The sequence below is a fragment of the Myodes glareolus genome, chromosome 4, assembly GCF_982192425.1.
Source record: "Myodes glareolus chromosome 4, mMyoGla1.1, whole genome shotgun sequence".
Classification (NCBI taxonomy): domain Eukaryota; kingdom Metazoa; phylum Chordata; class Mammalia; order Rodentia; family Cricetidae; genus Myodes; species Myodes glareolus.
This window is the reverse complement of record NC_142029.1, coordinates 117421278-117443943: the sequence shown is the minus strand read 5'-3', so window position 1 is coordinate 117443943 and position 22666 is coordinate 117421278. Positions and strand designations below refer to the sequence as shown.

General features: G+C 45.7%; 1 protein-coding gene across 1 annotated transcript in view; it reads left to right on the top strand.

The window, feature by feature from the left end:
• Mmp20 (matrix metallopeptidase 20) overlaps positions 1–22666 on the top strand; it is a 44036-nt gene that overhangs the window by 5816 nt on the left and 15554 nt on the right. Inside the window, exons 2-8 of the mRNA XM_048433208.3 lie at positions 1671–1918; positions 5682–5830; positions 7805–7930; positions 9085–9246; positions 10268–10409; positions 16677–16813; positions 18442–18598. Of these exons, the coding sequence (XP_048289165.3) occupies positions 1671–1918; positions 5682–5830; positions 7805–7930; positions 9085–9246; positions 10268–10409; positions 16677–16813; positions 18442–18598 (1121 nt within the window). The remainder of the gene's footprint in view (positions 1–1670; positions 1919–5681; positions 5831–7804; positions 7931–9084; positions 9247–10267; positions 10410–16676; positions 16814–18441; positions 18599–22666) is intronic.

The following is a 22666-nucleotide window of genomic DNA, read 5'->3' as shown; positions in this document are numbered from 1 at the left end:
CAGAAAGGGAAAGACAGAGTTGCCCCGCAGTTGCCCCAGGCACAGACAACAGCACTGGTGCTCAGGCCTCGCTGCTTCCCTACGCTCTTTACTTTTGAAACTTCCTGAATCCGACACAGATTTCTCTTCCCTTTCACTGTGTGTTACTGTTCCATTGAGAACATTCTCTATGCCAGTAAATATTTTTTAAAGATATGATCTTGTTGTTGACTTAGTTTTGTGTCACATGGATATATGAGAATCTTTCTAACTAATCGCCTGTTGGGCTGGGATGTGGCCCAGCAGTAGGGCACTTGCACAGCACACCAGTGACTCTGGGTTCATGCCCTAAAAACAAACGCATCCCATTTGCTTGCAGCATTTAAATATATTCTTTATATGTTAGTATACTTGGCATAATTTATAAATAATTAAATCTATGATTAATGTAGAGATAAATGTTTTTATTTATTTATGGAATTTTTATAAATTTATAAAATATAAAAATTTGCATACAATAAATAATCAACTAAAGTAAATGTAGAATGTCTAGCTCTCTGGCCACATTGGTCAGGGAAAATTCCTGAACCAAATATGGGCCCCCACCCTGCGTTTGTACAGTCCTGTGCAGTTCAGGTCACCCTGCTCCCAGCTGAACATCCACACAGCAGGGTGACCAAGGTATCCGAAGGGGCCTGAAGTCTATGTGCAGGCGAAACTTGGTCATGCAGGGAGGGGCTAATGTTTTTTTTTTTACTCTTTGAGGATTTCATACATATGTGTGATGTATTTTGATCATATTCATCACTGCTCCTCCTGAACTCATGGATTCTTCCCAAGCTCCCTCCCAATTTCATGCCCTGTTTTTTTTTTTTTTCTCTCTCTCTCCTTTTTGTTACCCCCCAAGTCCAGCTGGGACTGCTCATGTGCACAGAGGCGTGGGCCACCACTGGAATACGCCAGCCTACAAAGAGGCTCGCCTCTAAGGAAAGTGACCCCTTTCTCTCGGCAGCTGTCACGGGACTCGGGTGTTGCTCCTGTGTCCCTGCTGGAGTGTTGATGGCTTGGTTCTGTGTAGTCACAGCTGTCACAAGCAGGGGTCCCTCACTTCCAGAGGACACTGTTGTACCTTACTCCTCCTCAGACTCTGTCTCCTCCAGTCTTCCGACCCCTGCTCCATAATGTTGCATATGACGCTCAAGGAACATCATGGCTCGTTTTCTTGCCTCAGAGGGTAGTGAACCTGTTTCAGGAAACCACCCTATAAAAAGAAAGGTCACCCACAACCCACCAAAACTAGTTAAGATCTCCAGTCCATACATACAGTGGCTTCTTTGTGTCTCTTGGGGGGGGGGAATACTTATTTCACATTACACATTATATGTTCTACGTTACATGATTAAGAATGACATACCAACATCAACCTGTGGTTTCCACATGAGCCCATACAAGCAAGTATGCCCGCACACACATGTGTATACCACACACATACCCAAAAACTGTAGGGGAGGATAACGGTCTACAAGCCTCAGCACTCAAAAGTAATCATTAATAAGTTTTGGCAAACATGTTTCATCTATGCCAATATGTCTAAGTTTTTAAAATAAGAATGCATGCCCTATTTATATGAGGACTATTGCGCCCTGCCGTAGCTGAGTACCGTGGATGTGTCAGCCTGCTCTCCCTTTCAGGACTACCTTGACAAGTATTACACACACAAAGGAGGCCCCCAGGCCGGTGAGATGGTGGCGAAACAAGGCAGCCCCATGGTCAAGAAGATTAAGGAGCTGCAGTCTTTCTTTGGCCTCCAAGTCACTGGGAAGTTGGACCCGACTACGATGAATGTGATCAAGAGGCCCCGCTGCGGCGTCCCTGATGTGGCCAACTACCGCCTCTTCCCAGGTGAACCCAAATGGAAAAAAAATATTTTGACATACAGGTAATGAGATTGAGTCTTTCCCAATTCAAAGAGAAAGACGCGCCTCACTCTTTTCTTTTTTCCCCTCAAACTCTCTTGCTTTTGATCTGTGTGGAAGGCAGAACCCACAACAGCCATAAGAAAGAGTAGAAACTCTCCAGCTGTTTTTTTTTTTTTTGAAAATTCGAATCTCAGAATAGCTGTCCATCTCTCCCATTGCAGACCTGAGCAGCTAAGATTAGCTCAGTAACAGTTTAAAGTTAAGTAGCCCTTGGGTAGGACTGATAACCTTTTAATCTGGCCATCTGGGCTAGACTGCTCAATCAAATGAGAGACTAGAAACCAAATGTGAGACTAGAAGCCAAATGAGAGACCACCTCAGAAAAACAAGATGGTGTCTCGTGAGAAACAACATTGAAGTTTGGCCTCTGCCCTCACCCACCCTTTCCCACACACACACTGTCAAAGACTCATTAATAAAATTCATTCACTGATTCCACAAACCATTTGCTGATGAGTTTGGCTACTATAGGCCCAGTCTGTGGAATACAAAGGTGAACAGCTCATCCTTCTCCTTTCTGGTCTTTAGTGGGGAGATAGACATGAACAGGGAGAAAGCAGTGTCCTCACAGCCCTCAGCGGGCTCTGGGGCAGCAGATGGGAGCCGTCAGGCCGGCCAGTCTTACAGAAGTGACTCCTGACCCTGATTTGAAGCTAGCTGCACCTTCAAGTCCCATTTACCCATGGTGCCTGCCTGGCACTGCCCCATCATCTGGCATCTTCCTGTTTAGGCCGAGGAGGCCTGCCCAACAGGAGCTTTGGTTCCTCCTCCTTGGGCTCTCAGTATAGAGAGCAAATTTCCTGCTCTAGCCTCCTTGATCCACTCTTTACAGGATAGCCCAGTCTAAAGTACATCACCTAGGGTGCCCACTCCTCGGCCTCAGTGAGTTTGAAGAAGGTGGGTGAGGCTGTTGGGCTTGGGCCTCACTTTGGCCTAGTGGGTATAGCTTTGGGTGGTTCTACACCAGATTTTTGTAGGAACCTACCAACCAAGCTGAGTGAAATGGACTGTCGTGTTGTCAGTCCCAATGCCCAAGTACACTTCTGAACTGCAGGAGAGGGCACGGCAAGGGAGTGGTAGAACTGAGGCTGGGGAGGCAGCTGAACAGTAAGAGCTAGCTTTGGGGAAGGCCAGGATCTGGATTCTGTGGGGTCCAGGATCTGGATCCTGTTACATTGCCAGGATCGACACACTTGGTTGAGACCTGGAGATGGGGAGAGTTACATTGCCGCAAACTTCAGCAGGTTAGAAGAGAAGTTTCCTTCCTACACCAGGGGCCAGCTGCAATGGCAGGGATTCTGGGGTTTAACACTATGTTCCCAAGAGCTTCCTGGGTTTCTTGCTGAACAATTATGTGACTTTACAACTAGAGTGTATTTTAAAACAAAGCTAACCAGAACATATTACTTCCTACTTTTCCGTTTTGCCCCCACCTAGATTCACAAGCTTACCCATGTCTATTTTACCTGACTAATCTCCACACTCCACAGAGACCCATTGATTGTTGCCAATGTGGCATCCCTGATGGTCGGGCATAATTTACGATACAGAAACCAGCAAGCCGTGTTCGCCAGAGTCATATGTTCCCTGGTGAAGGAAATTGTTAAACCTTTCTGACAAACCTGGTGATCCTACATAAGAAAAGTTGGTGGGGCCGTTTGTTACCTGCTATTAGACGCCCCGTCCACAAGGTGCCGCTCAGGACAAAGAAATCAAAGCAATGGGGTGGTCTGAGAAAAGTTCCCCACAGTTTGAGAAACAACTAGAGTTTAAGCTCTTAAAGAAAGAAAAAAAAAGATAAATTCATGACATCTTTTCATAATTCTTTCAACTGTGTCCTAGAATTTTAGGCTGTTGCTATGCACAGTTAACAGCAGAGTTGTGAGTGTCGGGATAACATCTCATAACTAACATAGCTGATACACGTGGATGGCAGGAAGGCACACAGAGAGCTCCTGGGACAAGCCTGGAAAGCAGACAGGGGCGGGCGGGGCTCCCCTAACCACAAAGTGCAGGCCTTGATCATCATCATGACGACTGCCCTGGGCCTGAGAGAACGAGATAACACACCGTGCTAAAAAGTGCTGAGAGCCCTGTCTGGCACAGAGTTCGTCTTCAAAGAACACTGCCTTCATACCATCAGCTCCTGGTTTTCCAATCCGTAGACCCCAGTTCGGACTTTCTCCACTTCCCTTTCTCTCCTGTTATTCTTTTCCCCGTCCTTCTCTTGGCTGTCTCAGCTGCACCACCAACTCGAGGATACAGTTGCTCTGCCTATATCAAGAGGGAATAACGAGGTATTGGCTAGCCTGGGCCTAAATCGTAGGTCTATATGACAAAGGGGTGTGAGTATTTTGAAATCACTAAATGGTCTAGAACTGAGCAATTTTCCATCTTCTCTCTTGGTCATTATTTTGAGTACCCTAGGATTTTGGTCTTGTATGCTAGCTCAGATCATATCATCTGCATGAGAAAGATGTAAGATACTTGCTAACGTACAGATTTCAAAACTAAACCAGTACATTCAACAAGCTCGCTAGACCGTTGTCATGGACCTTAAAGTTTGAGAGTCCCAGGATATCCTAAACGGCCAGCCTTGGTTCTTCCATTTGCCAAGTACCTGCATTTGGCAAATGTGTTTGTCTGTGTTAGACATGAGTCAAAACTAGAGAAAAGGGTTTGGCCTCAGGTCTACCTCCAAAGTCGGCTGCTGAGCATCTGCCTTCTCATTTTGTAGGCATTATTCCAGCCCAGTCCAGAGTCCCAGGTGAAATTCTCCCCCTCCCTTCTTTCACTGCTGGCAGAACCCCAACCCCTGGGCTTAAGCGCAGAAGGAACCCTGGGGTCCAGCAACTCTGCGCCTGTACCCAGGAAAACCACCGTGCTCTCCTAGGTGGTCCCTTGGAGTCTCCCTGATACTCTCCTAGGAGTCCCTTGGAGTCTCCCTGAAGAGCTCGGGCCTCTGCTCACCCCAGTGAGCATTCTGTTCTAGGCTACAAATCCTTTTCAAGGAAAGCACACACAGGGCTGGAGAGATGATTCAGCAATTAAAAGCACCCGCAGAAGATCCAGGTTCAATTCTCAGTGCCCACAAGGCTACTCACAACCCTCTGTAACTCCAGTTCCTGAGGAATTGATGCCCTCTGCTGGCCATCATGAGCATTGCACACATTGTGCACAGACAATACATGCAAGCAAAACACCAATACACATACAATAAAAACAAACCTTTTTAATTTTAAATATTTTAAAAGAAGCTGTGTCTCTCTGTCTCTCCTGTGTCTGTCCGTCTGCTTGTCTGTCTCTGTCTCTTTGTCTCTGTCTCTCTGACTCTCTCTCTCTCTCTCTCTCATACACACACACACACACACACACACACACACACACACACTTATAGGCCACTCCCCAACCCTGGGGAAATTTCACTGGCCTTTGATAAAGAATTGAGGTAGCAAACCCTCAAATAAATAACAATGAGAACTAACCATTCAAAAGTCCAGGGCTGGCTGTCTCTTCTTTCTAGGTCTCTCTGTAGTGTGCTGTTTGACAAGAGACAATCCGGGATGTTACAAAGCAGGGCAAGAACTACTGATTCAGGGTAAAAAAAAATAACTGTGCCATGGATACCCGGGCCTGTGGTCTGTAAGCAGCCTGGTCAGTCCCTCCTCCTGTCTGTTTGGGAGCAGTCACTAAAGCACACATATCTGCTTTCCCTTTGTCCAGAGTCTCTAAGTACACACCTTCCATGAGTCCTGCTGAGGTGGACAAGGCCGTGGAGATGGCCCTGCGTGCTTGGAGCACCGCCGTCCCTCTGAACTTCATTAGGATAAGCTCTGGGGAAGCCGATATCATGATATCCTTTGAAACTGGAGGTACTGTACTGTTTCTTGGGTTCTGTTGCCCCAAACTTGCTCCTTTGACAGACTTGTGGCTTAATCAGCACTGGGCTTCATCCCATAGCACTGGGACGGGTAAAGGCAGAGACAAAGACGAGCATCTTGCCAGAAGGCAGGATAGAGCAGTCTTAGCACTGTTTGACTTTTGTAGGCTGTGCTGTGGGGCAGACTCCCTGAGCTACACTTCCACTGTGGCTCTACCCCAGGAGAGGACAGTTCTATCAGCTTTAGTTTGCCTACTGACTAGGGGGCCAGGTGACTCCAGTGTTTCCCATAACAATGTTTATCACTATTACCTGGTTTCGTAGTGCCCAGTATTCTCCTAGCTGGCGTCACCTCTAAGGAAGTCAATTCCCCAGGGACCCTGTGGTCACCACCTCCTGCAATAGTTACAGAGGTAGAATTCAGGGCCCACCCAGCTTAAATACTACTTTTGGGGAGTGCATGCGAATTTGCCTCTACCTGTCTGCCACTCCATTTTCTCACAGAGAGAAACCCTTGTTGGAAACCGAAGAAACAGGATGCCCCTAAAACTCTCCCCTCCTCCACTTACAAGACGGTCTGAGCCCTGAGCTTATTCCAGTCTGATGTTGCTACAGGGAATGTGCTTAGGAGGGAGGGAGAGGAGGTCAAGAGAGCCATTCAATGGCCTTGAGTGGAATCTAGCCCTTGGCAGGTCCTGTTCCTGCCAGGCATCCAAGAGCACTTGGTGAAATGGCAGGACATTGTGAGTCAGGGCACATGGAATCGATTTGCGATTCTCTGTCTTTCAAGCTGGTCTTCTGTCTCCTAGCACAAAGGCTGCCTAGAAACCAGGCAGTCTCCCATCAGCTTCTCAGAACACACAGACCTGATTGAACTGCATCAAATGAGACCTGAGACATAGAATACGGAATCTGGGGATGGGGCTTTAAAAATGACAAACAGGGCCAGTGAGGTGACTGGGCCAGCAAAGCCCTTGCTGTCAAGCCTGGTAGCTCAGGTGGATCCCAGAAACCTGCCTGGTGGGAGAGAGGACCTGCTCATTGTCCTCTGATCTCCACACAACAGTGAGTACAGCCACTCTCTCTCACACACAAAGTAAATACATTTAAAATTAGCAAATTAATCGAATGAAATACAAATACCAATTTTTAAGTAAACAAAAAAATCGAGCACTGTCACCAAAGTTCTGAGAATTCAAGCGCAGTAGCCTCTGTCCAATCTGTCCACTCTTCAGAAGGTTTCTGTCGAGTCATGATGCTGCTCTCTGCAGATGGCAGAACAGAGCGCCAAAGGCTGCGGGTGCCAGGATCCCCCAACCACCTTTACTTTCGTAGACTTTACATGTGCAGGTATCAAAACTACAAAGACATTTTCTTTTGATTTTTTGCACTAAAATTATGTTATGCCATACAGACAGAAAGCACGCTTTCAGTTTACTAAAACCCTCCAGAGGAATTGGAGTTTGAAAGTTCTTTCTGCTGACAGGTTTGTATTGTAATCAGTCAGCAGGCCTGGTTACTATCAAATGTCCCTCAGTTCTATAATCTGTGTTGTGTGACCATCTACCTCTTGCTGTGGGTTGTGATGAAAACCATTACCACAAAGATTGCCTGTTTGCAATGTGTCTTTGAAGTACAAAATAATCTATTTTTCAATTCCACGACCCTTGACCTTTTCTATACTTAAGAATGAATGTTAATGACAGAGAAATTACTTGGCAGTTAAGAGCACGTGTGCTGCGACTCCAGCTCCAGGGGAACCCACGCCCTCTTCTGGCCTCCTCAGGCACTGCATGTGTGAGCACATACTCCCACAGGGAGTACACACATAATTTTAAAAAGATCTTTCAAAGATAAATATTGAAAAGGGCATTTAAAGGCCAATGCTGTTGAGAATGGTAATCTCCTTCTGCCACCCTCACCCCAGATTTACTATGCCTTGATCTGATTGATGCTTCCCACTTAGATCACGGGGATTCCTACCCATTTGATGGGCCTCGAGGGACTCTGGCCCATGCATTTGCACCTGGAGAAGGCTTGGGAGGAGACACGCACTTCGACAATGCTGAGAAGTGGACTATGGGGATGAACGGTATATATGCACAATTCACCATAACCTGGAAACTATTGTACCTTCTTCTGGGCTCCATCATGAAACCCTGAGGTTCAACGTCCCAAGCTACCCTTTAACTAGGGGGCTGGGTAGGAAAAACAAGTAAGCCAAAAATTCAGAAGGGAACCTACAGGGGAAGCCCCTCCCACTATGATGCTATAGATTTGCCTGCTCTCTGTTTCTTGGCATTTAATCCACAGAGCCAATCCCATCCCAGTGCACAGCTTACTTCTCATCCAGATGTATAAGACGTATGGTTTTTACCTGTATGTGGAAATGAACTGTCTTTAAGAATGACCCCACGAAACGAATTAGTACTCTCCGGAGGAGTGTGATGGGGGAGGGGTGTAAAGTTCCCAGAATGCCTTGCAGGTCATCTGAGTGTGAACCAGGATGAAAGAAGAAGCTGGTACACCCCACACACTTTAGTATAGTCATTAGAAATCCTGCTTTGATGCCAATTAAATTAAAATCTCAACCGAGTTGTTGACTGTAACCATGGGTAAATTATTTTGACTCTGTGAATCTAGCTTCCTCAAGCCCTGACTGAAATGTTAAATGTGTATACTACTGAGCTGTGTGGAGACAGACTCATTTTAGAGCTGGAAGCTAACCTTCCTATAACTGAACTCAGCTTGGCCTGTGAGCCCTATTTCCCTATAGCAGAAGATAATTTGATTGCATGGTACCACATTCCATTTCTATTCAGTGATTTTTCATATAACCAATTTATAATATAAAAAGGGGTAGGTTGTAATAGCAGGAAGTGACTTTAGGGCTTAGGATCCAAAGCTGTGTGCTACGGGGAATTTCAGCACCGCTACTAGCTACCAGACCTTTTGTTATCCCTCTACCACACATCACTGGCAATGGGAGAATGGATTGCTTTACATTTCCCTCCGCCCCCTTTCCCCCAAAGGGTGAAGAAACCAAAAGAGATTAAAGACAGGAAAGCCAAGTGCTAGACTAGTCTCCCACCTTTGAGTCCCGTTATGAAAGGAGAGCTAACTGTGCTGTGGCACAAATTCTCCTGGGAGACAAAGTAAGGAAACACAACTGTATTAATGCTCTCTCTCTCTCTCTCTCTCTCTCTCTCTCTCTCTCTCTCTCTCTCTCTTTCTCTCTCACTTTAGGGTTCAATTTATTCACCGTCGCCGCTCACGAATTTGGCCATGCTCTAGGCCTGGGGCACTCCACAGACCCCTCAGCACTCATGTACCCAACTTACAAGTACCAGAACCCCTATCGGTTCCACCTCCCCAAGGATGATGTGAAAGGAATTCAAGCACTATACGGTATGATTTCTTCACTACCTCTAACCCTAAAAGTGACAAACATTTCTCCTACTCCCTGGTTAGAGAAAGTGCAATTTCCCAGGACTTAGCTGCTTAGACAGAGATGAACCTAGAGCCACATCTGCCTGTAAAGAGTGTGTGCACCAGAGAAAGCATTGCTGTCTTGTCTTTCCTCCAGAGTATCCTGGCTCTAAAAAGCCAAAGAAAATGGTCCGTTTCCTAATTTTCCAAAGCAAAATATTATGTACTGGAAGATGAAAGGTGGTGATTATAGTTTATGCTATACGAACACACAGAGACAGACATTTACAGATAAGGGGTCTTAGCTCTCTAAAAATAGCAATAATGATGCTAATAACTCTATCACTCAACCATATAGATAATCTATTGACTATGATACCTGCTTACATTTGTCATTTATGTCCTTTTCATGACAGGATTGTATAAACTCTAATTTCATTGAAGGTTAAAGATAGTAGGGATCTTAAGGCATCTTTAGCTACCATTTGGTTATGCATAACAGTAAAAAATAGCAACTTCTTCTTCATTAATTCTCTGAGAATTTCACATACGTATACAATGCCTTTTGACCCTAGTCACTTCCCATACCGCCCAATCTCCTCCCATATTCACATGGGCTGTCAAAACCTCCTACCAACTCTGTGCCATCTTTTGTTTTTATAACGCACTAAGTCCAAATTGTACCGCCTGTGTACAAATTGTACTTGCCTGTGTGCAAGGCCACTAAGTCCATGACCACAGGCAAACTGGCTTTCCAGGAGTCGTCAGCTTCTTTACACGATATTCATAGGTAGCACTCCCAACTTACAACTGATGTAACAAAGCTTTAGGAAGCTAAATTCCTTCTTTTATGTCACCCAACTAACAGGTAGGGATGCTGAGATTCAAACCCAGGTCTGCCTGGCATTGGCAGTCATTTCTTCATGATATTCTAGAGTTCTCAAGAGTAGAAGTGGACATGCTCTGAGTTGCTGGCGTTGTTTTACACTTTGAATCCTAGGACCCCGGAAGATATTCCCAGGAAAGCCCACCATGCCCCATATCCCGCCTCACAAGCCGTCCCTCCCCGACCTCTGTGACTCCAGCTCATCCTTCGACGCCGTGACGATGCTGGGAAAGGAGCTTCTGCTCTTCAAGGATAGGTGAGCCCAAGACGTCCAATGCCATCGTCTTAGTGACTGAAGACCGCGCAGACACGCTACGTTGATTGGAAGTAGGCCAGGCAGTGGGCTCTGAGGAGAAGCACAGCAGCTGTGAATGGAGACCGGCTGAGGTCTGGATGCTTTGCTGAGTGTGTCCCTAATAGCTGCCATCTTTGTTCTAACTGCTTTCGTGATAAAGACTAGAATCCCCAATGTGCAGGTGAAGAAAGCATTTGAAAGGCGTTTGTCTCCCTAGGCAGCAGTCCAGGTGTGCCGGGCTACTGTTTGTTGGTGTTGGTGTGTGTCTAGTGAGAGGAACAGTGAAAGACTCCTTTGCTATCTGGTGGATGACAATTAGCTATTTAGACGGAGGAGCAGACTGGTGAATGCGTGCAAGCATGAATGGGAAGGTGACAGGTGGGTGGACGCATGCATGCATGGGTGATCAAATGCTACACACAGGTGGATATTTCTAATGAAAAGCTCTTCCTAAACGCCCCGTTCTTAAGGCCTCAGGGTTTTTGGTGTCAGTCGGCCATCTTCATAGATGTCTTCTGTCCCCATACTCTGACTACTGAGAGAGTCTCACAATTGTCCTCATGAAGCCTCTGTGACTCCATGAAGGAAAATAGAAACATAGCAACATTCACCCATATTCTTTCCTTTACTGAAGAGGAAATTTAATAGTAACAGAATATAGAGAGGACCTCAGGAACATGTATGTAACTTTGTCTTTATTGGAAAAGATGTCCAATTGAGTACTTGGGTATGAAGAACTATCATACAGTCCAACATTGCAGAAGTAGGTCTGCCTTGGCACACCTCATGAGAAAAAAACATTCAAAAAACATTGCAAGGGCAAGGACATAGCTCAGGCTGTAGAGTGGTTGTATACCATACACAGGGCCCTGGGTTTAATCCCTGGTACCTTGTAAACTTGGCAGGATGGTAAACACCTGTAACCCCAGCCCAGGAGGTAGAGACAGGATGATCAGAAATTCAAGGTTATCCTTGGCTATATATAATAGGTTTGAGACCACCCTAGAATACTGGAAACTGTCTGTTTTTTTTCCCCATCATTGTAAGACAGCTCAGAAGGCAGAGCTGTGTGCAGGAGTGAGAATGTACTCAGGAGGGAAGGCTTGTGCAGGAATGAGGGCTTGCTCAGGAGTGTGCAGAAGTGAGGATGCGTACAGGAGGAGAGCCATGTGCAGGGGTGAGGGTGTGTGCAGGGGTGAGGATGTGTACAGGAAGAGAGCTGTGTGCAAGGGTGAGGGTGTGTACAGGGGTGAGGGCGTGTGCAGGAGTGTACAGAGGTGAGGGTATGTACAGGAGGAGAGCCGTGTGCAGGGGTGAGGGTGTGTGCAGGGGTGAGGATGTGTACAGGAGGAGAGCTGTGTGCAAGGGTGAGGGTGTGTGCAAGGGTGAGGGCGTGTGCAGGAGTGTACAGAGGTGAGGGTATGTACAGGAGGAGAGCCGTGTGCAGGGGTGAGGGTGTGTGCAGGGGTGAGGATGTGTACAGGAGGAGAGCTGTGTGCAAGGGTGAGGGTGTGTGCAGGGGTGAGGGCGTGTGCAGGAGTGTACAGAGGTGAGGGTGTGTACAGGAGGAGAGCCGTGTGCAGGGGTGAGGGTGTGTGCAGGGGTGAGGATGTGTACAGGAGAAGAGTCGTGTGCAGCGGTGAGGGTGTGTGCAGGGATGACTTTGTGCAAGGATAAGGGTGTGTGCAGGAGTGAGGATGTGTACAGAAGAAGAGCCAGTGCAAAAGTGAGGGTATGTGCAAGGGTGAGGTCATGTGCAGGAGTGTGCAGGGTTGAGGATGTGTACAGGAGGAGAGCCATGTGCAGAGGTGAGGGTGTGTACAGGGTTGAGGATGTGTACAGGAGGAGAGCCGTGTGCAGAGGTGAGGGTGTGTGCAGGATTGAGGATGTGTACAGGAGGAGAGCCGTGTGCAGAGGTGAGGGTGTGTGCAGGAGTGTGTAGGATTGAGGATGTGTACAGGAGGAGAGCCGTGGGCAGGGGTGAGGGATGGAGGAAAGCAGGTGGTGGGAAGCTAGCTTAGACTAGTTTTGATGTCTTAAGAATCCAGACAAAAAGACAGTTAGTGAGCCAAGACCACTGACTCTGTCACTGCTGAGTTCTCTCTCCTGAGTGAGGATGGGCCCTGCCCTCTCTTCCTGAGTCATGGCTTATGATGCTTCATCCCCTGCTCCTCTCATGGACGTAAACTGTTAGACTCTGAAGCAAACTCCTGACTTCCTAACCCACACCACTCCCACGCCTGCATTTATAAGCTCCACTCACAGCTTCCGTGAACTAAACAATGAATGTGTGGTTGACTGGGGGGCCTCTGAAGCAAATGACTAGCAAACCCCAAAATGAATGCCTTCTCACCCACGGATGTGCTGGTATGTAACTCAAAGTTTTCAGGAATAAGTTTTGAAGGAAACTGTACTGAAACATTGCGATGAAAACTTCCATAGTAATACCCTGGTTCTCTTCAGACCATGTAAATCTTTTAAATTTGGCATAGTGTCAATTAATAATTAAAACTTTGTAGAATAAAACATGTCTTTTAAAATTTTATATAAATAATCATAAGTGCCTTCAGGTTCATAGAGCACTTTCTTTTCTAAGACCCCCTTATTCTTTTAGGAGACATGTTCACAACGTTTAAGAGGGGCTCGTTGTAACAGGGGTGAAGCTATCACTTTTCCCTCCTAGACGGGCTGTCTAGCTTCGTGTCTAGACTTTCCGCCATGCGCTCTGCACATCAGGCTCAATCCCAGTCCTGCTCTGGGGGTGAGCTGCTGCCTGCAAAACAATCATTATCAGAAGGTAACCTGACTTTGAAAATGCAGTAAAGGTCAATTAAGATGCAGTTGCTCCTCCAACGCCAGTCATTTCAGGAAGCAAAGGAGCACTAATAATACTGTGTGCACCAAGAAACCAATTAGAGAGTAGGTAGGAAAAAAGCAGGGCGGGGCCGGCGGTAGAGAAGAGATAGAAGGAGAACTATAAGGCAAGGTCTGGGAAGATGAGGCAGCCCTGGCTAGGGGTGGAAAGAAAAGGAAACGAGGTATAGAAACACAATGTACCTAAAACCATCCCAGCTCTTGGGTTCCCCAGGTCTGATGACAGATGCTGTTCATACTTCTGGGCAGCCTTTCACAGGTCTGAGGATTCTGGTCCCATCCGTGGGCACTCCTTCCCACAATTGTCTGTGAGTACTGGTCACACCTCAGTTCTAACCAGACTGGATATCATTTGCTCTCACTAAAACTGTCTTCCTGGCTGTCTAGAGGTATCTATCCAGCAAGCCAGGGTTCTTATACACTCCAGTGGCAAGTGCTCTGGATCCCAAAGTGTGGCTAGACCACCATTTTAAAATGGCATCATTCAACTATTCTTGTTGAATACCAAGAAGAGTGTTTCCCTAGCGCCTCCCCTTTCTCTGCCAGTCCACAACTTTTAACTCTCTTCTCCTTGGATTTCGCTCTTTCGAGTGTCTGTTAGTGGAAGTACAGGGCAGATTTAGGCCATGGCTCCAGTCTAGCAAGGAGTAGGAATGAGCTCCCCAAAGCTCACCACGCCTCCAGGATGGAGTCTTCACTTTATTCCCCTCCTGCTCAGCTAAGTCCCTACTGCACTTGTTATTGAGACTAGAGATTTTCAGCCTTCACCTACCTCCTCTGAGGTTTGTTAGTTACCTAACTTTTCCTGATTTGTTCCCAAGGATGCTGGCAGGCCATGTCTGCGTGTATTCTGGGTACTCTTTCTCTCTTTGTACCACACTGCCTGACCCCAAAAAGAACTGTCAGCAACTAGGAGCCTCCAAAAGAGGGTAAAGGCACCTTTTCCTCCTGTTCCCTAATAAGGATGCCAGAGAAGCAGACTCAGGAGGGTGTGGGGCTAATGTGGGTGAGAGACAAGAGCTCGGTGCAGCTGTGCTGGGCTTCCATGACTTCTGAAAGGGAAGAACGCGGGTCTGTCTAGGAAGGTTTGACAAAGATGGTCACAGTGTTCCGACTCCACGTGGGGGGCAACCGAATGCAGGGGAAGCAAAAGCTTGTCAACAGCAAAGAGTTCCTGAATAGCGACCAAAAATTTAGTTAAAAATCAAATATATAATGAATCCCAGGTGTGTCCAGCAGCCTTCATCCATATTACATTGTGTAATTTCTCCCAGCCTTGGTTCTGTACCCACAATATGCATAGTTTACACTGGGCATGGTATCTCAGCATGTGATGCCGCTGGTGAAGCACAGTACCTCACTCCGGTTTAAGACTGTTGAAATTATGTGTTATTATGATACATACAACATTTTCTGCTCTTACAATAGTGTATGGGAAAGCAATGATTTTTATCATGTTCCTAAAAGTCATCCCTGTTATGGAAGGAAATATCAAACCAATGTATCTTTGGGATGTTCTGTGTTAGAAAGCAAGCATCTCAATTGGACGGTAAATCTGTCTTAATCATTAGTAAGTGGTAAAACAAAAATTTATGTGTATGGCAAAAATTAAGATAAAATTCTTTGTGATTTATTATCAGTAAATGATTAATTTGTATAGCTATTTTATATGCCTATATACCCGGGTTGGTTATATCTTTCTCGGAAATAAAAAGGGTTATACATGGCGGAAATTTTAAGAAAAAAACATTCAGCCTGGAAGGCAGTTCTGTGACTTAGGAAGATCCAGAACTCAATTCCCAGGGAGAAAAAAAGGTCAGCCAACAAGGATGAGATGCCCTAGGGGAAAAAAAAAATGAGTGAGACGTAATCCTGCCTCCCCAGTGTTCCAGAAGAGGCACCGAGAAAAGGCCCGGGAGGAGGCTAGCAGTGTGTTAGTCCCACATTTGATGAATTAGAGTTCTAGTAACAGGAAAGGTAAATTTCATAAACTATGAAATTCATTGATCAGTTATATTCTGCTCAGCCCTCTGACATCAGCTGACAAATGTTTATTGAATCTTGATTATGGCAGCCACAGGGTACACAAAGATAAATAGTGTGGTGATAAATATCAGCTGGTTGGTGATATCGAGTTCTACTGCTGTCCCTTCCTTATAAAGATTAGATTACGGATGTTGACATCTGTCTGCTGCATTACATAGTTCCTGTGTGCCCTAACCTGTCTTTTGCCAACAATTCTCTAGATCGGAGGAAGTTTCCATTTTAAATTCTTTATTCAATTTTAATTCATCTTTTGCTTTAATATGCTGAATCGAGGTTCTATTGCTTTCTTATCTACCAAACATAAGTTTTCTTTACCCGCTAGTTGATGAGGAGCTGTTGTGATAATTTAGATTTAGTAATAGATAGCAGTATATAGAATATAGCACCACGCGGAATGTGCACATTGTAGCGGAACTGTTGAAAACAGCATTTCCTGTCTTTGGAGCCACTGATACTGTGGGCCACGCTGTCTCTTCCATTAGCTACTCCAAATTCTGAGAGCACTCCCCAGTCTTGGCTGTGACAGCCAGCATTGTCACCAGACGTTATCGAATCCTGTGTCCCCGAGGGCACAGATAATAGAATCAGAGTGGCTACTGTGCTCCAGGTTAGTCCTCACAATATCTGCAGTAGCTAATTCTGACAACCCAGGAAAGCCCTAAGCCACACTTCGCTGCCTGCCCTTAGCACTGCCCTCCTATGCATGGCAGTTGCCTGTCTGAGTCCCATTACTTCACATGAAAAGTAGTCTTTAAGTTTTTCCTAGTCATTTGTTCATTTTGCAATTTATTTCAGAGATTTTAGTTCTGGAAATATCAGAATGAAATATGAAAGAGAAATTGGTGTGTAATGATCTATGGGGGTAAGGGGTGTGTGTTCCATGAATACCCGTTGCTCTACCCATCTATGTTCTGAACACCCTCACATAAGTGAAGTGAAGTCTCAGAGGTCCTAATACAATCAGAAAGAAGAAGAAATGGTTTAAAAAGTTAAAAGATGAAAACAGACATGATAGCAAAGTCCAGGAACGCAGCACACGGGAGGTGGAAACCCAAGCACCAGAAATTCAAAGTCATCCTTGATGAGTTTGAGACCGGCCTTGGTGGGATTCATGAGACCCTGTTTCAAAAATAATAACAGTGATAGTAGCAGTAGTAGAAGTAATATAATGTGTTATACTCTAAATACAGCAAAGGGCAGTGGGGATTTCACAATGCTCTCTGCCAGTGGCTTTAGTATCATTTTAATCTCTGCAGTCTAAGATCTTAACTAATCCTTGATGTTGATTTCTTCTGGCCCACCCAATAGGATTTTCTGGAGAAGACAGGTGCACTTGGCAGCAGGGATTCGGCCCAACACCATCACCAGCTCCTTCCCCCAGCTCATGTCCAACGTGGATGCAGCTTATGAAGTTCCTGAGCGAGGCATTGCTTTCTTCTTCAAAGGTATCTGCAGAGAAATGCCAGGGCCTTGGTGCCATGCCTGTGTGACTCGGTGCTCTTGGTGCCAAGCCTGTGTGACTCGGTGCTCTTGGTGCCATGCCTGTGTGACTCGGTGCTCTTGGTGCCAAGCCTGTGTGACTTGGTGCTCTTGGGCAGGTTTCAGTTACTCCTTCTCAGGTTGGGCACTAAATATCACTCCACACTGTTGTAGCCATGGCAGGAATGGCAGTGACTATCAGCAGACCCCAGTGTGGGAGGTCCTTCTGTCTATGTGTTGCTTTTATTGGCTAATCAATAAAGAAACTGCCTTGACCTATAGCATGGGAGGAGGAAGGCGGAATTAGAGAGAAGCCATGGAGCAGCTGGAGACACACTGCTGAAACTTTTCTAGTTGGCCATGACCTCGTGGTGATGCACAGATTAATAGCAAGGGATTAAATTAATATGTTAGAGTTAGCCAATAAGAAGGTAGAACTAATGGACCAAGCAGTGATTTAATTAATATGGTTTCTGTGTGATTATTTTAGGTTACACCAATCTGTTGCAGCAGGCCGCTTGTTTGTTCCAGTTGCCCAGAACCGAAATGACCACTCAGAAAACCATATTATTTGCAATAGTTTGGCCAATAGCTTAAGTGTATTTTTGGCTAAACTCATATCCTAAACTAACCCATCTCTATTAATCTGTGCACCGCCACGAGGTCATGGCCTACCAGCAAAGTTTTAACGCTTCTGTCTCTGGTGGCAGCGGCTCCATCCATGACGTCTCTCTCTCTGCCTTCCTTCTCCCAGCATTCAGTACAGTTTCGCCCACCTACCAAGTTCTGCCCTATCAACAGGCCAAGGCCTGTTTTTCTTTATTTTCTTTATTTCTTTATTCATTAACCAAAATAACCACATAGACAAAAGGACCTCCCACCACCCCAGCACCAGTCCTTGAGCATAGTCAGCTGCGTGATCAGAACCGGGGGCTTATAACCAGGCCCTGGCCTCCTGGTTTAGAACCACATGGCACACTCTAGTGAGATCCTTTAACATTCCTTGAAATCCTTGCTACAAAGTCATGCTTAGAGCAGCTGGTCGGACATGAAGTCCTGTGACTTCGGGAGACAAATCCACAGGCATCCGATCTCAGGCTTTAACCCTTCATTATTTGAATAACATTGAGACATTATCCAGCTTCCATGAGATTTTATTTCTCATCTGCAAAGTGATTGGAATAAGACCAATCTTGAACGTATGTCTCGGCAGTAGACAGTCAAGCAAAGTCACCTGGAACACACTGACTGTAGCTTTGCTGACACAGAAGACTGTTGTCAACTTAAGTGAAAAACTTCATTAGATGTCACTTGTCTCCTGTTCTTCGTGCGTACATGAAGGTGAGGGAAGTTTATTTTAAAAAAATGTACTGAAAACACAAAGGTGCTAAGTGTAAGAAGACACAGATTTCTCAAGGTATAAATGTAGCCTTGCCTCAGGGAAGTTTGAAGTCTATTATTATTTGAATTGCGTAACGAGATGTCTATATCCACATGGACTCGCCCCACTTACAGTCCAGGACACGGTGTCTTCAGTGGTGAAATGACTCGGTGAGTGTCACAGAATCTCTGCAGACTCCACCTTTGCTTTCAGGTCCGCACTATTGGGTCACACGAGGATTCCAGATGCAAGGTCCTCCCCGGACAATTTATGACTTCGGGCTGCCAAGGCGCGTGCAGCGAATAGATGCTGCGGTCTACCTCAGGAAGCCCCAGAAGACGCTTTTCTTTGTGGGAGAGGAATACTACAGGTATGGTTTTAACCCTTCATTTCTTCAGATGTAACTGATGGGAAGGAAAAAAAATCTTCTGCAAAAACTTGGACAGGCAACTTGACAGCAGGCTGTTTGAGTTCTCAGCTGAGGGCAGTCTTTAAGATACAGAGCAATAGGCAACCATCTGATTGTCTTTAGGACCAGCATTGTAATATTTCAGTGAATTCATTAACTTGGCCCCAGTGACCTGAAAGAGTGGAGCTGGTGTCTCCAGGTTCATCACTACCATGTACAAATGCCTGATTCCACTATTGCATAAGATAGAAATCTTTGGGATTTGAAGCAGAAATGGAGGTGGTCACAACGGAGGTGGTCACAACAGAGGTGATCACAACAGAGGTGGTCACAACGGAGGTGGTCACAACGGAGGTGGTCACAACGGAGGTGATCACAACAGAGGTGGTCACAACGGAGGTGGTCACAATGGAGGTGGTCACAATGTGATGCTCTTTGGAAGAGAGCTCGTCTTAAAGGAAAGGCCTTCAGAGAAGTCTTCTACCCAAAGTAGAACATAAGGACTTCTCACATGAGGGAAGCTGTGTATAATCCTCACGGCTGTCCTTCAAAGGTTACAGTGAGCAGATCTGCCTAAGATCAGACCCATCATCCAGTCACTGCACATGGGATCACACCATAGCTACCGGCTAAGGTTTTAGGAACTGATTAAGGCTCTCTGCCAAGCACCCACAAAGATCACCTCAACACCCCCACTACCCTCCCTGCTTCCATTCCCTTGCTGTTGCTCATTTCCATGAACATCAAACAAGAAATGAAAACAGGTTCTAAGCAGGTAGCTGTGACAAACACCATGTGTCCGCGGTGGGGCTCTAAAGGAAATCAGGAGAACACCCAGCTTGGGAGAGAAAGCTTTTGTCTCATTTTATGTTCTTTATCTATCCATATCCATCTATCTATCTATCTATCTATCTATCTATCTATCTATCTATCCATCTATCCATCATCTATCCATCTATCCATCATCTATCTATCATCTATCCATATCTATCCATTTATCTATCTATCTATCTATCTATCTATCTATCTATCATTTATCCATATCCATCCATTTGCCTGTCTATCTATTTATCTCATCTATCCACCCATCCGTCTACCTATCAATCTATCTATCCATCATCTATCTATCTGTCTGTCTGTCTATCTATCTATCTATCATTTTAGTTTGCTTTCTTTTTTGAGACAAGGTTTCTGTTTGTAGCCCTGGCTATCCTGGAACTCACTCTATAAACCAAGCTGGCTCCAATTCAGTGATCTTCTGGCCCCTGACTCCCAAGTGCTGGGATTAAAGGTGGATGCCTCTATGCCTGGCATCATTTTATGTTATTTCACTTAAACAACCATTTTCAAAAGAAACTGACAGAAAGTAACCTTTATCTTTTCTAACCTGACTGACACTTTCCTTCGTAATCTGGATAAAAGAAAGTAGTGCAATTAGTTACACATATTTCAGGAGGATTTTATTATTATTATTTTATGAAAACCCAAACAGTAGAGGACACTACTGACTCCTCTCAGCCACAGGGAGCCCTGGAAGTGTTGCTCAAATCACTGTGTACTTCCTGAGAGAACTGTGGCTTCAGGTCCAGCATTCACCGCTATGCCAGCTCCTGTTTTCTCAGAACTTACCATTCTGAAACATACTCCTGAAATTCATCAAAGGACACATCAGTGTCCTCACGTTAGAGTGCATTCCACGGGCTTTCTCTAACACCAGCTCTGTGCTGACAAGGCCAGCAAGTAACTTGATTTCCATGGTGGATTTCCGTGAACCAGATGGATAGATGCCTGTGTGGGCGGGGATGGGGAGTACAGTTCAGTCTGTTTCTCAGTGCGCAGGGCCTGATCTCCCTGAAGGGCTCCCCTGCACTAACACAGTCTGTCTTCATGTTTGTCTGTGGCCCACCACAATACTCGGTGAAGGACGCTGAATGGAGGGTGGTGAGGGCAGAAGTCTCAGCTCTCTGAGGTGGGGACTGGGGAAGGAGAGCATCTCTGGTTTCATGATCTCCAGTGCCATCAGTGGAAACAGCGGTGCATCTTCGAGCTGGATTTCCATGGCTGTCTATGAAGGAAGAGTCTTCATTTATTATTATCTATTTCTATTTCTCAGGAGGTGCACGTGCCATGACACTGTGTAGAGATCAGAGGACAGCTCTCCAGATTCACATCTCCCCTTCCACCATGGGAGTCCCAGGGATTTAACTCTAGCGTCAGGCGTGGCAGCAGGTGCTTCTATCTGCTGAGCTATCTTGCAAACCAAGAGTGTTCAGTAATCTAGGTTAGGAGAACCCCTTACCAAGTTGATCTGGGACACTAACTTAAATGTTAATGAGCTCATTTTGCCTCTTAGGGAAGGAAGGCATCTTCCACGGAGTTAGGTAGCATGATGTTGCCATGTGTTCAGACACTGGGACAGGATCTGGAGAGCAGAAAGTGAAAATCTTAACAATAGTAAACCCTCATCATAACTGATAGGCAGTCGTTTTTAAATCTGTGCTCATTAACAAATGATTAATTTAACCTTGGTATCCCTCTGAGCAGCAAGGAAGTCAAAGAGGAGATCAAAAGAACTTCCTATTAAACTGTGGAAAGCCCGACATTAGACTGTAATTACCGCCGTTTCCAAAGCATAGACGCATGTATGCATGGTAGGAATCCGCTGATTTCTGCTCTACTGTGTGCACTCAAGTCCAGAATAAAAAAAAAAAAAACCTACTGGCAGCCCTGTTGGTAAAGCTTTACAAAGCCTCATGCCCACAGCATAACTGTCATGCTAGCCCTTCCGTTGCTTAGAAAGAGAGGTCAGCTGCAGGTGACCCCAAAATCCCTGGGATTCTGATACCTGAGACTTTTTAATACGCATGAAACAGCTTGAGCAGAACCCCAGCTGGATGGTGACTCCGAGGTCACCAGGACCCAAGTCTTTTCAGATATTCTGTGCCCATATGTTTTATTTTGTTACATTTTTATTTCTTTTCTACAGGGTGTAGGGCACATGCCACCATGCACATGTGGAGGTCAGTTCTTTCCTGGGGACTGGGCTCAGGTTACCAGGCTCAGCAGGAAGTGACTTTACACACTGAGCCATCCATATTCTTAACACGTGGCTTCCATGCTTGTGGTTGCCTCAGGATTTGAGATGGCTTGTAGGTAGGATGGCTTGTAAGTATTCAATACTTCTTTCTTGTAAGAAGAAAAATTTGGAAAAGAAGGCAAAAGGAACAAATAAAGTTTCAGGCCAAGCATGGGGCCACACTAAAATAACCAGAAGGCCACATGATTTAAGGCATGGAGCAAGATCTCACGAATACCCACAGACCATGGGTTAGAGCTTACTCGCCTTAGTTACTTGTCAGGCTCCGTCTCAGTCTCCATGCTAAAGCAGGCTGTGATACAAACAAAATTAAAATTAAATTAAGCCTCTTAGTGGGGAAAAGGCTCCATGAGCTCTCAGGATTTGGGTTTGATTTAGTAACTGAAGTGCACAAGAAAATGGTTGAAGAAGTTCCACCATAGGGCACTGAGGGTTAGCTGGGGCTGCTCAGTTCAGGCCTTGGCCTATCACACAGCGGTAACTTACAGGAAGTGGCACACAAAGGGTTCAGGGGAAATCTTGAAGAACACTTGACTGAGTTGGCACCCTGACGTCACCAGATCACATCTCAAGAATGTGTGTGCCAATAATAGAACATGTTAAATCAATAACTCAGTAAGCTGGGCTATACAGGGCTGTTTCTCACACGCCATGCTCCCTCTGCTCCTTTCCTTCCACTTTCTAACAGGCCCTGCAGGCCAGCCAAATGTTTCTCTTTCTTCCATTCTCGACGGCTGACTTCTCCCTTCAGTCTTCTCCTTTATCCACCAATGGCAGCAGGATGGCGGTGTCTAGGGTCCTCATGAGGTGTGAATGCCCTTGTCTCCATCATTCTTTGTTATGATCAATGATTTCTCAGTTTTTGTGGGGTGATTTGCACATCCACAGATCCCGCCCCCTTTCCCTTCACACTGGCAGTGAGGACACAGGCT